Source organism: Erpetoichthys calabaricus, chromosome 3 (genome assembly GCF_900747795.2).
Source record: "Erpetoichthys calabaricus chromosome 3, fErpCal1.3, whole genome shotgun sequence".
Lineage (NCBI taxonomy): Eukaryota > Metazoa > Chordata > Cladistia > Polypteriformes > Polypteridae > Erpetoichthys > Erpetoichthys calabaricus.
Genome location: NC_041396.2, coordinates 86148317 through 86164200, shown reverse-complemented (window position 1 = coordinate 86164200; position 15884 = coordinate 86148317). Strand labels below are relative to the sequence as shown.

Sequence of the window (15884 nt, the reverse complement as noted above, 5' to 3'; positions counted from 1 at the left end):
ATGTAATATGCCTGCTTTTTGAACTTGGTCTGATAATAGCTGCCCAGGTTTCTTCTAAGGCCATCATCACTGGAAGCTTCTCTGATTGGACAAGCAGCAGCAGCAGCAGCAGTGGCAGCGGCAGCAGCAGCATGAGCTACCAGGTGAGGCCAGAACCCCTTTACCAAATTGTGTCCCCTCATTTTAAATCTGGACAGCTCTGTGTTCAGAAGGGCACACTTGTCCTGTAACAAAGAGCCGAGTATTCTTCTCTTTCATCCTTCCTTCTTCCCTTAACCTCTGTCTCATTTACAGTGATTCCAAGGAGTTGACTATTTCATAAAAGTCAGCAAGACATACATGCCATAAAATACAGAATAAACAGAGTAAATAGTTTCCACTTGGCGCCAGCAGCACAGAGCTGCACTTTCTGGGTCCTTATTTAGTCAGGCCTTTAGCAATGGGGAGGAGTTCCTTCTATGGTAAGCAGGCGTGTTGTTATGGGACCTTAAGGCTTTATGCTAGGGCAGGCAACTAGTCCCTGCAAGTGTCTGAGTGAAACAAGTTGCTGGACAAGGAAGTAATGCAAGAAGAAAGCAACATGGTGGGTGTCTTCTATGGAACATACTTTGCTATCCACTCTGGACAGTGTCATTTGTGCTTGCTGAGTTTGAAAAGACATTGTCCAAAATTCAGGGCATAAGGACAGTAATGAATAATGAATTACAAAGCAGTTCTATGCTTTAGAGCCTTGTTTCCAGAGGTTCTTAGCACATAAGATCATAAGCACATGATCGTTGAAGAAAAAAGCTCTTCAGACACTCCTCAAAAGGTGTCCCCATGGGTTAGACAGCAGTGGAATGAGCCAAACACTCTTAATAATAATTAAATAATTCATTACATTTATATAGCGCTTTTCTCAGTACTCAAAGCGCTATCCACACAGGGAGGAACCGGGAAGCAAACCCACAATCGTCCACTGTCTCCTTACTGCAAAGCAGCAGCACTATCACTGCGCCACCTGTGAGGATGGATAGCTCTTGGAGCTATTCTGCCTGGATCACAAATCCAGAGTTAAGTAGACACTGTAGAGGTCAACTGACTATACAGCACTGATCAGCCAAATCTAGAAACCATTCATTTTATAAAGTCCCTATCTGTGTCGTGTCAAAAGAAAGAGAGAGACAGCTCTTTTAGTCGGTTGACTTGGGGAGGTTGGGTGTGATGGTCAGGTCCCACTGCATTCAGTGTTCTTCTGCATCTTTGAAACTATCATCTGTTATTTTATTGTCTCAGGTGGCTGAACAGAAGACATGTGAGGTTACTGATCACCAGGGAGACAGTGAGGAAAGTGATGAAGGTAAAGCCTGGAGGGACAGGCATACAACTGCCACAAGATTTGGACACAGTTCTAATGGACAGAATAACAAAAAAAGGCCTCTTAGTGCCCAAAAGTGCATTGGTACATGTTGTGCTGGGCTCCTGATACTAACAAAAGGCACTGTGAAAGTTAAAACTGATTGTTAGTATCATTAACTGTCCAAACTTTCACTTGCTTTCCTAGATAACTGCACCAGGGACTTGCTGGCCACCTCTTGGGATGACCTGTCCATCTTGGAACGTCTTGGCCTCAGCAGGTATCAGATGATCTAATATGAAAGCAGCCCATCATTTCCTTGGGTTAATTACTGGGCTCCTCCACACACCAAACATGGCTTTTCTAGCAGATCTGACTTAAAAGGGGAAGTCTCAAGGAGTAGATTACTTTCCACAGACTGTTTGTTTTAGGAATCCTGCATATGTACAATGCCCTGCACCTCTTCAGGTCATTAGGGAATTAACTGTTGGAACATTTCTCTGAAAGGAAGATATTAACTGTTTTGCTTTTCTATTAGTATCTTTCTTACTTCTCAGTCCTGACAAGGAGGTGACATTAAAACACTGTCCCAAAAGTTGACCAGAGTCATCTATGTTTTTTCTCCTTCCAGCCTGCAGATGACTGAAGTGGAGGCAGAGGTGAGAGCAACGTAATTTCACTAGTCACTTTGAAGACTGATCAGGGTGCTTGTGTGTCTATATCTTCATCTGTGTAACTAAGGATATCTATGGAGGACTGTGTTTTGGTTTTGTTGTGTTCACCTTTCGGTCCGCCTCTTCATATAAATGATATTGCTATCTATGTGTCTGTCTCTCTTTTGTATTGTTTATGTCCACCCTTGTGGCCTCCTTATCTGTCCTTGTCTTTGTTGGCTGTTGGTCTTCCTGTGTTCGTCCAACTGTTTTTTTCCCTATGTCTCTATGACTGTTTCTGCCTCTGACTATTTATGTCATCACTCCATCTATTGGCACATATCACAAACTAAAACTCCAGAAGTCATCCTGTTGGCCGAACACTCTCAAGAGTGTATCTTCTCATGGCTTTACACATCATGGTGGCAGATGCATGGCTCCTCATTGCTCATTTTTTCTAAATATCTAAATGTCTTTTTTCATTAACTGTCCAGTCTGCAAGCATCTCTTTGTAAGCCATTTTGTGTCTCTGCAATCGTCCTCACCCTGTGCAGACTGCTTTTGCTCAGCTTTCGCTGGCATTCAAGTGTGACCAGTATACCCTGAAGAAGAGGCTGCAGGTTGAGGAAAGGGCCCGTGATGTGGCAGAGGAGAACATCAAAAGGGAGTTGGAGGCTGGCTGCACCATATTGAAGGTAAGCCAGGTCCCAGAGACAGTATTTTATGCCAGAGATGTTAGAAAGTAATTCCAGTAAAAAAAAAAAGTCTCTTTCATAGGAAGCTTGAGGTAACCAGACAGGGTTGATGAGCTGCCCAAACAGGCTTGGCCTTCTTAGCCAATGTCACAAATATCAGTAGACAATTGGCCTATCTTTTCTATAAGGCCTGTTAAAGTAATAAAGGGTTTTCTATTTAGACATTTAATAATGAACATACTTAAATAAAGTGATGATGCTTCACTTTTAACATTCAGACATCTAGCACAATGGTGACGTAAGCTTAAAAAGTAACCTTCATAAATTAATTCTTAGACTCTGAAATCTCTGTGTCCCGATAAGAAACGGCTTGAAGTTTTACAGCAGCTGGAGCTCAGCCTACAGATCTTGTCAAATGCCATTGGACGTATCACTTGCACTGCAGAACTGCTGGGAGCAGTCCACCAGGTAAGGCCAGTTGACTGTGACAAAGTTCTTTTTTAATAGGAAAAAAAAGGCTGCAGAATAAGCAAGACCATTGCTTGTATCTAATAAAGGAATGGCAAAATCTAAGCGAAGGTGGCATGGTGACACAGTGGTCAGTGTGTTGCCTCCCAGATCTCTAGCATCCTTGGTTAGAATTCCATGCTTGATTGTTTTGCTTCAGGAGTTTTTAAATTTTTTTTTTAACATCTTTAATATTTTTTCTCCTGCATCAGCCACGATATTTGTGCTTAATTAATTGACTGAGCATGGGTTTGTATGTGTGTACTCTGCAATGGACTGGTACCCTGTCCAGAGTTTATACCCACCATGCATCCAGTGTCTCTGAGATCCAACCCCCTGTAGCCCTGAATTGTATTAAGTGGGTTTGAGAATGTATTGATATGTATTGCCTGAGGGCCCACTCAGTGCAATGCATGAATGAAACAAAAACATGCAAGACACGGATGATACACATTAGAACAACAAATGCTTAACTGTCCTCATGACTTCTGAACTATCCTAAATAAAATGGTGGAGGAAGAAAATAGTTTCTGCTGTAAGCATATTGTTTCTAATTAGCCAATGTATCTTTTGTCTCACCTCGACGCACAGCTTGGACTCTGGAACCAATCTTCTTGAGAGGGGCTGGACTCTCTACCACTCTGGAGTTGCCCCCGGTGAGAGGCGCCGAGCGGGTGTGGGCATACTTATTGCCCCCCGACTTGGAGCCTGTACATTGGGGTTTACCCCGTGGACGAGAGGGTAGCCTCCCTCCGCCTTCGGGTGGGGGGACGGGTCCTAACTGTTGTTTGTGCGTATGCACCGAACAGCAGTTTGGAGTACCCACCCTTTTTGGAGTCCCTGGAGGGGGTGCTGGATGGCACACCTTCTGGGGACTCCCTCATACTGCTGGGAGACTTCAATGCTCACGTGGGCAATGACAGTGAGACCTGGAAAGGCGTGATTGGGAGGAATGGCCCCCCCGATCTGAACCCGAGTGGTATTTTGTTATTGGACTTCTGTGCTCGTCACGGATTGTCCATAACGAACACCATGTACAAGCATAGGGGTGTTCATATGTGCACTTGGCACCAGGACACCCTAGGCCTCAGTTCGATGATCGACTTTGTGGTCGTGTCGTCGGACTTGCGGCCACATGTCTTGGACACTCGGGTGAAGAGAGGGGCGGAGCTGTCAACTATTCACCACCTGGTGGTAAGTTGGCTCTGATGGTGGGGGAGGATGCCGGTCAGGCCTGGTAGCCCCAAACGTGTTGTGAGGGTCTGCTGGGAACGTCTGGCAGAGCCCCCTGTCAGAAGTAGCTTCAACTCCCACCTCCGGCAGAACTTCGACCACATCCCGAGGGAGGTGGGGGACATTGAGTCCGAATGGGCCATGTTCCGTGCCTCTATTGTTGAGGCGGCTGACCGGAGCTGTGGCCGTAAGGTAGTTGGTGCCTGTTGTGGCGGCAATCCCCGAACCCGTTGGTGGACACCAGCGGTGAAGGATGCCGTCAAGCTGAAGAAGGAGTCCTACCAGTCCCTTTTGTCCTGTGGGACTCTGGAGGCAGCTGATAGGTACCGGCAGGCCAAGCGGAATGCGGCTTCGGTGGTTGCTGAGGCAAAAATTCGGGCATGGGAAGAGTTTGGGGAGGCCATGGAGAACGACTTTCGGACGGCTTCGAGGAGATTCTGGTCCATCATCCGGCGTCTCAGGAGGGGGAAGCAGTGCAGTGTCAACACTGTGTATGGTGGGGATGGTGCGCTGCTGACCTCAACTTGGGACGTTGTGGGTCGGTGGGGGGAGTACTTCGAAGACCTCCTCAATCCCACTAACATGCCTTCCAATTAGGAAGCAGAGCCTGGGGACTCGGAGGTGGGCTCCCCCATCTCTGGGACTGAGGTCACCGAGGTGGTCAAAAAACTCCTTGGTGGCAGGGCCCCAGGGGTGGATGAGATACGCCCGGAGTTCCTCAAGGCTCTGGATGTTGTAGGGCTGTCTTGGTTGACACGTCTCTGCAACATCGCATGGACATCAGGGACAGTGCCTCTGGATTGGCAGACTGGGGTGGTGGTCCCCCTCTTTAAGAAGGGGGACCGGAGGGTGTGTTCCAACTACAGAGGGATCACACTCCTCAGCCTCCCTGGAAAAGTCTATTCGGGAGTTCTGGAGTGGAGGGTCCGTCGGATAGTCGAGCCTCGGATTCAGGAGGAACTGTGTGGTTTTCGTCCTGGTCGCGGAACAGTGGACCAGCTCTACACCCTTAGCAGGGTCCTGGAGGGTGAATGGGAGTTCGCCCAACCAGTCTACATGTGTTTTGTGGACTTGGAAAAGGCGTTCGACCGTGTCCCACGGGGAATCCTGTGGGGGGTGCTCCGAGAGTATGGGGTACCAGACCCCCTGATAAGAGCTGTTCGGTCCCTGTACGATCGGTGTCAGAGCTTGGTCCGCATTGCCGGCAGTAAGTCGAACCCGTTTCCAGTGAGAGTTGGACTCCGCCAGGGCTGCCCTTTGTCACCGATTCTGTTCATAACTTTTATGGACAGAATTTCTAGGCACAGCCAGGGTGTTGAGGGGGTCCGGCTTGGTGGACTCAGGATTGGGTCACTGCTTTTTGCAGATGATGTTGTCCTGTTTGCTTCATCAGGCCGTGATCTTCAGCTCTCTCTGGATCGGTTCGCAGCTGAGTGTGAAGCAGCTGGGATGGGAATCAGCACCTCCAAATCCGAGACCATGGTCCTCAGCCGGAAAAGGGTGGAGTGCCCTCTCAGGGTTGGGAGCGAGATCCTGCCCCAAGTGGAGGAGTTCAAGTATCTCTGGGTCTTGTTCACGAGTGAGGGAAGAATGGAGCGTGAGATCGACAGGCGACTCGGTGCGGCATCCGCAGTGATGCGGGCTGTGCATCGGTCTGCCGTGGTGAAAAAGGAGCTGAGCCACAAGGCGAAGCTCTCAATTTACCAGTCGATCTATGTTCCTACCCTCACCTATGGTCATGAGCTATGGGTAGTGACCGAAAGAACGAGATCGCGAATACAAGCGGCTGAAATGAGTTTTCTCCGCAGGGTGTCTGGGCTCTCCCTTAAAGATAGGGTGAGAAGCTCAATCATCCGGGAGGGGCTTACAGTAGAGCCGCTGCTCCTCCGCATCGAGAGGAGTCAGATGAGGTGGCTCCTGATCAGGATGCCTCCTGGACGCCTCCCTGGTGAGGTGTTCCGGGCATGTCCAACCGGGAGGAGGCCCCGGGGAAGACCCAGGACACGCTGGAGGGACTATGTCTCCCGGCTGGCCTGAGAACGCCTTGGGATTCCCCCGGAAGAGCTAGAAGAAGTGGCTGGGGAGAGGGAAGTCTGGGCATCTCTGCTCAAGCTGCTGCCCCCGCAACCCGACCTCGGATAAGCGTAAGAGGATGGATGGATTGATCTTTTGTCAGTCCAAAATACTTTACAATTACTAAATTTAGATATGTACTCATATAATTTCAGTTGAAGATCATCCACACCCTGAGGGTATCTGAATGAACTATACAAAACGGTTAAAGAAAATTAGATAATTTTACTAGCAAATAATGTCTTATCCATTAACTAATGCACTCTCTGCTTTTGTAGTATTTTTCTAACAGGAGAGGCCGCACTACTGGTTTAATGGACTTCTGTCAGTGATCTGGCCTTGTGACCCTTATGTTCCCCAATTCCCTTTGCACAGTGTAAAAAGCAAACACTCATCTAATCCAGCTAGAGAAACGGTCTAATGGGCTATGTGGGCTTCCCCCTCTGTCAGCAAAGGTATTTAGAGTAACCTAACCCATTTACTTTATTGTGTCACATTTTCCACCCAAGAGTCACAGGGAGCCAGAGCCAATCCTGGTTACATCAATTACAAGTTTGAAATCGACACTCTGCAGCACTAAAGTACATTGCAAAACAAGTTCATGGCCAATATAACAAAATGTAAAATTACCTAACATGCACATGTTTGATATGTGAGAGACAACTGAAGCTCCAAGAAAACCCTACAAAGATGTGTAGAATATGCAGACTCCACACAGTGTGTAACTTGGCTGATTCCTGATGCTGTGAGGCTGGTGTGTTAATAACTCTGTCACAGTGTTAATCAATCAATTAACCCATCATTATTTTAGAGTGAGCATTTGTTTGCATCAGTATAGTCACTGTCTGCCTGGAGCCCGTATTTCTTCCGTGTGCCTGTATGTTTTCACTCTACATCCCATAGATATATGTTCATTGTTTTCTCTAAATTGGCCCTGGGAGTAGGTGTATATGCGAGAGTTATAAATATTGTTTCATCCAGGGTTGTTTCCTCCTTTGTTCCAATTCAGGGAAGATAAACTCTGGTTCCTCTCCATTCTAGACTGGATCAAGTGGATATTACCATCAGATGGATTTCCTAGCACTATCAACAAACATAAATATTACAAAATAAAAGCCACCTACATCTAAAATAAATGACATACTCAAGCACTATCTATTAACAAACAGGCCAGAAACAGGTCACACTGTATAAAAATTACATAAAACTTGTTTATCACTAATTGGATTTACAAAAATTACATAAAACCTGTTTATCACTAATTGGATTTATATCTTCATAAATACATCTCCATCTCTATATTATAAAAGAAAATCTTGAGATGAGACTATTGCTAGGAGATTTTTTCAAGTCTCTCCCTCCTCTCAACCATTTTCAACCACGCCCACATTCCTCTCACCTCTCATTCGTGTGAAAGTGTTCCTGTGCTCTCAGCTCTTATAAATTTTTACGTTTTCCTCTCTTTAAGTTCCCAATAAAAGAAGACTTATTATGTCCAAATCTTATTGAAGAATTTCATCCTGAAAGGTTATCAACAGAAGAAATGAGTACACAGGCAATTCTAGCACTGAGAAACGATGAAGTCAAATGAATTAACGCGAAAATTGCCAATTGGTTACACGGCAAATTGGTTAAATGTGTATCAATAAATTATGCTGTTGAACAAATCTGACATGTAAAATTTTAACAGGCGACAAGAAAGGCAATGTTGTACATCTTCTGCGGATAACATTACACACCAATGGAGATCTTGATATGCCACTCATATTGAAACATTTACAGTTTCTCGTTAGAATAGCTTTTGCTATGACAATTAACAAATCACAGGGACATTTAAAAAAGTTGGATTATTTATTACAGAGAAAGAAACGATATTCGCTCATAGGCAGTTATACTTTGTGTTGTCACGATGTAACTCCAAACACGGAACCAAAATTCAGTGCGATATTGACAAAAAGTTAATTAAAAAAATTATTTTTACTGAAGTTTTACAGTAAAAGTGTAACTTTAAAAAGTATTTGCGTGTTAATTTCAAAGCCAAACAGAATGAAAACGTATAACGCAATGAAAAACTCGAACGCAACATGAAACATAATTTTCTTTGAATTTATTATGTTTTACTATTTTTTACTATGGTTAATTACTTGCTGTAAGGTAAAATAGTTCTGTTATGCATGTGTAACAATTCCCATGAAAATAACAATTTGTTTAAATTATACATCTGCTTCCCTATACGCAAGTGGCAGAGCCTGCAAAGTGGCTAGTGTGTAGCGCCCGCCCAAGGGTTGGCAAGTGGAGCAAATAGGGGCCAGAGCCCCCCTATTATATATATATATATATATATATATATATATATATATATATATACAGTATATATTTATGTATGTATATATTGTGAAAGATTCCAGCCCGGATTACAGACAGACACCAGGACACAAAGAAGTCACAAAGCACACGTGATTTATTTACAAGTTTACAGTGTCCCAACAAGCACAAACACACTTTCTTTACTTTCTGTCTCTTTTCTCTCTTTCTTCCTTTATCTCTCAGTCTTTTTCTGTCTTTCTCCTCCACTCCTCCTCAGCAAGCTTCGTCCTCTCGTCCAGACTCTGGCTCTTGGAGTAGTGTCTGCTGGGCCGTTATGTAGGGCACCTGGAAGTAATATTATATATATATATATATATATATATATATATATATATATATATATATATATACACAATGTATATATATTGTGAGAAGCAGCCCGGACACAGACAGACGGACATCATATTTTCACCCAACACACGTTTATTTACACTATTTACAATTCAAACGTGCACAAACCCAGTGCCTCCAGCACCAATCCCCCAAAGTCCAGGCCTCTCTTCTCAGTGCCTGCTTCCTTTCAAGCCGCCTCCACTCTTCTCCACTCAGACTTCGCCCACTCCTCGCCTGTCTCCAGTCATCGTTTGCAGGGAGGCTGCCACTTTTATACACGCCCGGATGGGCTCCAGGTGCTTCCCGACACTCCTCCGTGGACACTCCCCTGTGTGGCGGAAGTGCCGGCTGTGCTCCCGGAAGCCCTCCGGGTGTCCCCAGTCTTCTTCAGTCCCAGTCTCCAGTCCTGAGGTCCAGGGTTCTCCAGGCACTGCGGCGCTCCCTGGCGATGACCACGGGCCCGTACAGGGTTGAGCTTCCCAGCTCTGTACCCGTGGCCCAAAAAGGAACCAGGGCAGTTACCCCCTCGTGGTCCGGAGGAGGCATGAGCCCTCCTCCTGTCCTCCTGGGCGTCCCAGCTGGGTGCCACCCCCAGCCGTGTGCCACAATATATATATATATATATATATATATATATATATATATATATCCTCTCCTTTAACCGCCACCTTATCGTGGTGGAGGGGTTTGCGTGTCCCAATGATCCTAGGAGCTCTGTTGTCCGGGGCTTTATGCCCCTGGTAGGGCCACCCAAGGCAAACTGGTCCTAGGTGAGGGATGAGACAAAGAGCGGTTAAACAAAACCTATGATGAAAAACAATTTTGGACGGCGTTTTCCCTTGCCCGGACGCGGGTCACCGGGGCCTCGCTCGATGGCGAGCGCCTGGTGGCCGGGCCTGCACCCATGGGGCTCGGCCGGGCACAGCCGAAGAGACAACGTAGGTCCCCCTTCCCATGGGCTCACCACCTATGGGAGGGGCCAAGGAGGTCGGGTGCAGTGTGAGTTGAGTGGTGGCCGAAGGCGGGGACCTTGGCGGTCCGATCCTCAGCTACAGAAGCTGGCTCTTGGGACGTGGAATGTCAACTCTCTGAAGGGGAAGGAGCCTGAGCTAGTGCGCGAAGTTGAGAGGTTCCGGCTAGATATAGTCGGACTCACCTCGACGCACAGCTTGGACTCTGGAACCAATCTCCTTGAGAGGGGCTGGACTCTGTACCACTCTGGAGTTGCCCCCGGTGAGAGGCGCTGAGCGGGTGTGGGTATACTTATTGCCCCCCAACTTGGAGCCTGTACATTGGGGTTTACCCCGGTGGACGAGAGGGTAGCCTCCCTTCGCCTTCGGGTGGGGGGACGGGTCCTAACTGTTGTTTGTGCGTATGCACCGAACAGCAGTTCAGAGTACCCACCCTTTTTGGAGTCCCTGGAGGGTGTGCTAGAGGGCATACCTTCTGGGGACTCCCTCGTTCTGCTGGGAGACTTCAATGCTCACGTGGGCAATGACAGTGAGACCTGGAAAGGCGTGATTGGGAGGAATGGCCCCCCCGATCTGAACCCGAGTGGTGTTTTGTTATTGGACTTCTGTGCTCGTCACGGATTGTCCATAACGAACACCATGTTCAAGCATAGGGGTGTTCATATGTGCACTTGGCACCAGGACACCCTAGGCCTCAGTTCGATGATCGACTTTGTGGTCGTGTCGTCGGGCTTGCGGCCACATGTCTTGGACACTCGGGTGAAGAGAGGGGCGGAGCTGTCAACTGATCACCACCTGGTGGTGAGTTGGCTTCGATGGTGGGAGAGGATGCCGGTCAGGCGTGGTAGGCCCAAACGTGTTGTGAGGGTCTGCTGGGAACGTCTGGCAGAGCCCCCTGTCAGAAGTAGCTTCAACTCCCACCTCCGGCAGAACTTCGACCACATCCCGAGGGAGGTGGGGGACATTGAGTCCGAATGGTCCATGTTCCGTGCCTCTATTGTTGAGGCAGCTGACCGGAGCTGTGGCCGTAAGGTGGTTGGTGCCTGTCGTGGCGGCAATCCCCGAATCCGTTGGTGGACACCGGCGGTGAAGGATGCCGTCAAGCTGAAGAAGGAGTCCTACAGGACCCTTTTGTCCTGTGGGACCCTGGAGGCAGCTGATAGGTACCGGCAGGCCAAGCGGAATGCGGCTTTGGTGGTTGCTGAGGCAAAAACTCGGGCGTGGGAGGAGTTTGGGGAGGCCATGGAGAACGACTTTCGGACGGCTTCGAGGAGATTCTGGTCCACCATCCGGCGTCTCAGGAAGGGGAAGCAATGCAGTGTCAACACTGTATATGGTGGGGATGGTGCGCTGCTGACCTCGACTCGGGACGTTGTGGGTCGGTGGGGGGAGTACTTCGAAGACCTCCTCAATCCCATTAACATGCCTTCCAATGAGGAAGCAGAGCCTGGGAACTCAGAGGTGGGCTCCCCCATCTCTGGGACTGATGTCACCGAGGTGGTCAAAAAACTCCTTGGTGGGAGGGCCCCGGGGGTGGATGAGATACGCCCGGAGTTCCTCAAGGCTCTGGATGTTGTAGGACTGTCTTGGTTGACACGCCTTTGCAACATCGCATGGACATCAGGGACAGTGCCTCTGGATTGGCAGACCGGGGTGGTAGTCCCCCTCTTTAAGAAGGGGGATCGGAGGGTGTGTTCCAACTACAGAGGGATCACACTCCTCCGCCTCCCTGGAAAAGTCTATTCAGGGGTCCTGGAGAGGAGGGTCCATCGGATAGTCGAGCCTCGGATTCAGGAGGAACTGTGTGGTTTTCGTCCTGGTCGCGGAACAGTGGACTGGACCAGCTCTATACCCTTAACAGGGTCTTGGAGGGTGCATGGGAGTTTGCCCAACCAGTCTACATGTGTTTTGTGGACTTGGAAAAGGCATTCGACCGTGTCCCTCGGGGAATCCTGTGGGGGGTACTCCGAGAGTATGGGGTACCGGCCCCCCTGATAAGGGCTGTTCGGTCCCTGTACGATCGGTGCCAGAGCTTGGTCCGCATTGCCGGCAGTAAGTCGAACCCGTTTCCAGTGAGAGTTGGACTCCGCCAGGGCTGCCCTTTGTCACCGATTCTGTTTATAACTTTTATGGACAGAATTTCTAGGCGCAGCCAGGGTGTTGAGGGGGTCCGGTTTGGAGGGCTCAGGATTGGGTCACTGCTTTTTGCAGATGATGTTGTCCTGTTTGCTTCATCAGGCCGTGATCTTCAGCTCTCTCTGGATCGGTTCGCAGCCGAGTGTGAAGCGGCTGGGATGAGAATCAGCACCTCCAAATCCGAGACCATGGTCCTCAGCCGGAAAAGGGTGGAGTGCCCTCTCAGGGTTGGTAGCGAGATCCTGCCCCAAGTGGAGGAGTTCAAGTATCTCGGGGTCTTGTTCACGAGTGAGGGAAGAATGGAGCGTGAGATCGACAGGCGAATCGGTGCGGCATCCGCAGCAATGCGGGCGCTGCATCGGTCTGTCGTGGTGAAAAAGGAGCTGAGCCGCAAGGCGAAGCTCTCAATTTACCAGTCGATCTATGTTCCTACCCTTACCTATGGTCATGAGCTATGGGTAGTGACCAAAAGAACGAGATCGCGAATACAAGCGGCTGAAATGAGTTTCCTCCGCAGGGTGTCTGGGCTTTCCCTTAAAGATAGGGTGAGAAGCTCAGTCATCCGGGAGGGGCTCAGAGTAGAGCCGCTGCTCCTCCGCATCGAGAGGAGTCAGATGAGGTGGCTCGGGCATCTGATCAGGATGCCTCCTGGACGCCTCCCTGGTGAGGTGTTCCGGGCACGTCTAACCGGGAGGAGGCCCCGGGGAAGACCCAGGACACATTGGAGGGACTATGTCTCTCGACTGGCCTGGGAACGCCTTGGGATTCTCCCGGAAGAGCTAGAAGAAGTGGCCGGGGAGAGGGAAGTCTGGGCATCTCTGCTCAAGCTGCTGCCCCCCGCGACCCGACCTCGGATAAGCGGGAGACAATGGATGGATGGATGGATGGATATATATATATATATATATATATATATATACATACTAACTATATAAAACTAAACACCTGACTAACACCTGACACAACAAATATGCCCTTCAGAACTACCACCTTCTGAAACAGCCCTTCTTCAAAACAATAAAACTAAACTATAATGTACAACTCATAACTCATGTTAGTTAATCTTAATCTGAGTATAGGCTTCACAACTACAGTGCATTAACAGTATATTAATAACTATACAACAAATACTTACATCATCATCACCACATTTGTTCTACTTTTGCGGTAGGGGTCATGACAGCAACACACTTAGATGGGAAAGCGTGAGAATATGAGTGACTTGGACCAGGGACAAATTGTAATGGCTAGACAACTGGGTCAGAGCATCTCTAAAACAACATGTCTTTTGGGGAGTTATTGGTGTGCATTGGTTACTACCTACTAATAGTGGTCCAAGGAAGGACAACCAGTGGACCAGCCACAGGGTCATGGATAGGCTCATTTATGGGCATGGAGGGGTGAAGGCTGGCCTGCCTGGTCTGATCCTAAAGAAGATCCCAAAGAACAGCTATTGTAGCATGAAATGATGGCCATAAGAGAAAGGTGTCAAAACAAACAGAGCATCGCAGCTTGCTGTGTATGGGTCTGTGTAATTGCAGACCAGTCAGTGTGCCTAAGCTGACCACTGTCCACTGCTGCAAGCACCTACAATGGGCATGAAACCATGGAACAATAGAAGAAAGTGGCCTGATAGGATGAATGATGCCATTTTCTTTTAGATCATGTAGATGGCCAGGTGTGTGTACGTCATTTCCCAATGAAGAGGTGGCAGCAGGATAAACGTGAAGAAGACAAACCAGTGAAAGCAGTGCGATGCTCTGGTATTGGTATATCGGTATTGATATATTGACATGCATATGTTCACATACATGAAAACACAAATTGCATTAAACAGAGTAAAACAGCAAATTTGCTTTGATTAACATAAACAAAATTTTAACAACAAAAAGTCCATTAACCTTCTAAATGACACATGGTCAGGTGACAAACTTCTGGGAGGTGTACAGTTAGTTATAACAGATTATACATGTTGTTTAGAACATGCAGGTAAAAAATTCATTGTGTTCTGTACAAGAGACAATAATGACCAATAACCCTTATAATGTCACACCTCCAATAAACTAGCACCACTGGTGGTCTATCTGCTGTTGATCATTCTAAATAGACATTCTCAAACCTAATAATACAATTCACAGCTGGTGAAGGAGCCAGAGCCTATCCCAGCAACACTGGGCAAAGTGCAAGAAAATACTCTCTCATGCGCACAATGGGAAAACCCATATAGATATAAGGGGGATATGTAAACTACACACAGACAATGACCAGTCATGGAATTGGAACACAGGGTGCTGGATCCTTAAGGCAAAAATGGGAAACATTACACTACTGCAAGGTGCTATATACAAAATTATCTAAATGATCTAAAAAAATATATTAAAATGCTAATCCCAAAAAAGCCATACATGATATAGAAAATGCAAAATATTTCCATATTTAGCTTACCCTTACCTGTCAAACAGTTGTACCTTAAGTTTCCTTAAAGTTTTCTCATTCTTGACAGTAGTAAAAAATCTATTCACCACAATTAGTTGACATCTAATACCTAATCCTACAGTAGTAAATAAAGGCAGACGATGGTAAAAGGGGAAAGAAACTACAATAGTAAGACAAGCCATTCTGCTTAAAGTGCAATATTCACACACGCTCTTCAGTAGTCCTCAGGTTATGTATGGTCAGCACCATCTCATAGATGAGAAAAGGTCCAGCTCTGTCTTTGTGGCACACCTTCAACTTGTGTACTGCTCCCCATCTCTTTAACTTTCCAAACATTTTATGAATGTCTCAGATATGTAGTTTAGTCCACTTTTAAACCGATATGTAGTTTACTTTTACTTTTAAAACAGCACACAGAGAAGGAGAGAAGGAAAAAGAACTACAAGTGGGCAATGATATCCTGTATCACATGTAGAATTAAAAACAGTCATGACATCATTCATGCTTAGTATCAAAAGCTCACCTTTCCCTTTGCCCAGAATTTAAGGATCCAACAAACAGGGAACTATAGCGAAGAATACATCACTTACCCAGCAGCTAGCACAACTTACTACTTACTTATTTAAGCTTTAGTTAGTCTTTTGGACTGCGGTGGGTTGGCACCCTGCCCAGGATTGGTTCCTGCCTTGTGCCCTGTGTTGGCTGGGATTGGCTCCAGCAGACCCCCGTGACCCTGTAGTTAGGATTCAGCGGGTTGGAAAATGGATGGATGGATAGTCTTTTGGATAAAAGGAAGGAGAATGGGGAAAACAGAATTCAATTCTACTTATGGGGAAAACAGTCCAATCCTGTCTATCATATTCATTAAGTCATTAAGGATAAATAGTGGAAAAAGGATTACATCTGTGCATTTTATCTTAATTAATCTAGTCATCAAACAAAAGAGCTTATAGTCAGTCAGTCATTATCCAACCCGCTACATCCTAGCACAGGGTCACAGGGGTCTGCTGAAGCCAATCCCAGCCAGCACAGTGCACAAGGCAGCAACAAATCTCGAGCAGGGCACCAGCCCACTGCAGGACACACACACACACACCAAGCACACACTAGGGACAATTTAGGATTGCCAATGCGCCTAACCTGC

General features: G+C 47.2%; 1 protein-coding gene across 5 annotated transcripts in view; it reads left to right on the top strand.

The window, feature by feature from the left end:
• Positions 1 to 15884, top strand: part of si:ch211-163l21.11 (inositol 1,4,5-triphosphate receptor associated 2) — a 60175-nt gene that overhangs the window by 17464 nt on the left and 26827 nt on the right. For all 5 annotated transcript variants that reach the window (XM_051924656.1, XM_051924654.1, XM_051924655.1 and 2 more), the window contains 6 exons: positions 40 to 143; positions 1276 to 1339; positions 1544 to 1616; positions 1968 to 1995; positions 2544 to 2684; positions 3021 to 3152. In XM_051924656.1, the coding sequence (XP_051780616.1) occupies positions 40 to 143; positions 1276 to 1339; positions 1544 to 1616; positions 1968 to 1995; positions 2544 to 2684; positions 3021 to 3152 (542 nt within the window). The remainder of the gene's footprint in view (positions 1 to 39; positions 144 to 1275; positions 1340 to 1543; positions 1617 to 1967; positions 1996 to 2543; positions 2685 to 3020; positions 3153 to 15884) is intronic.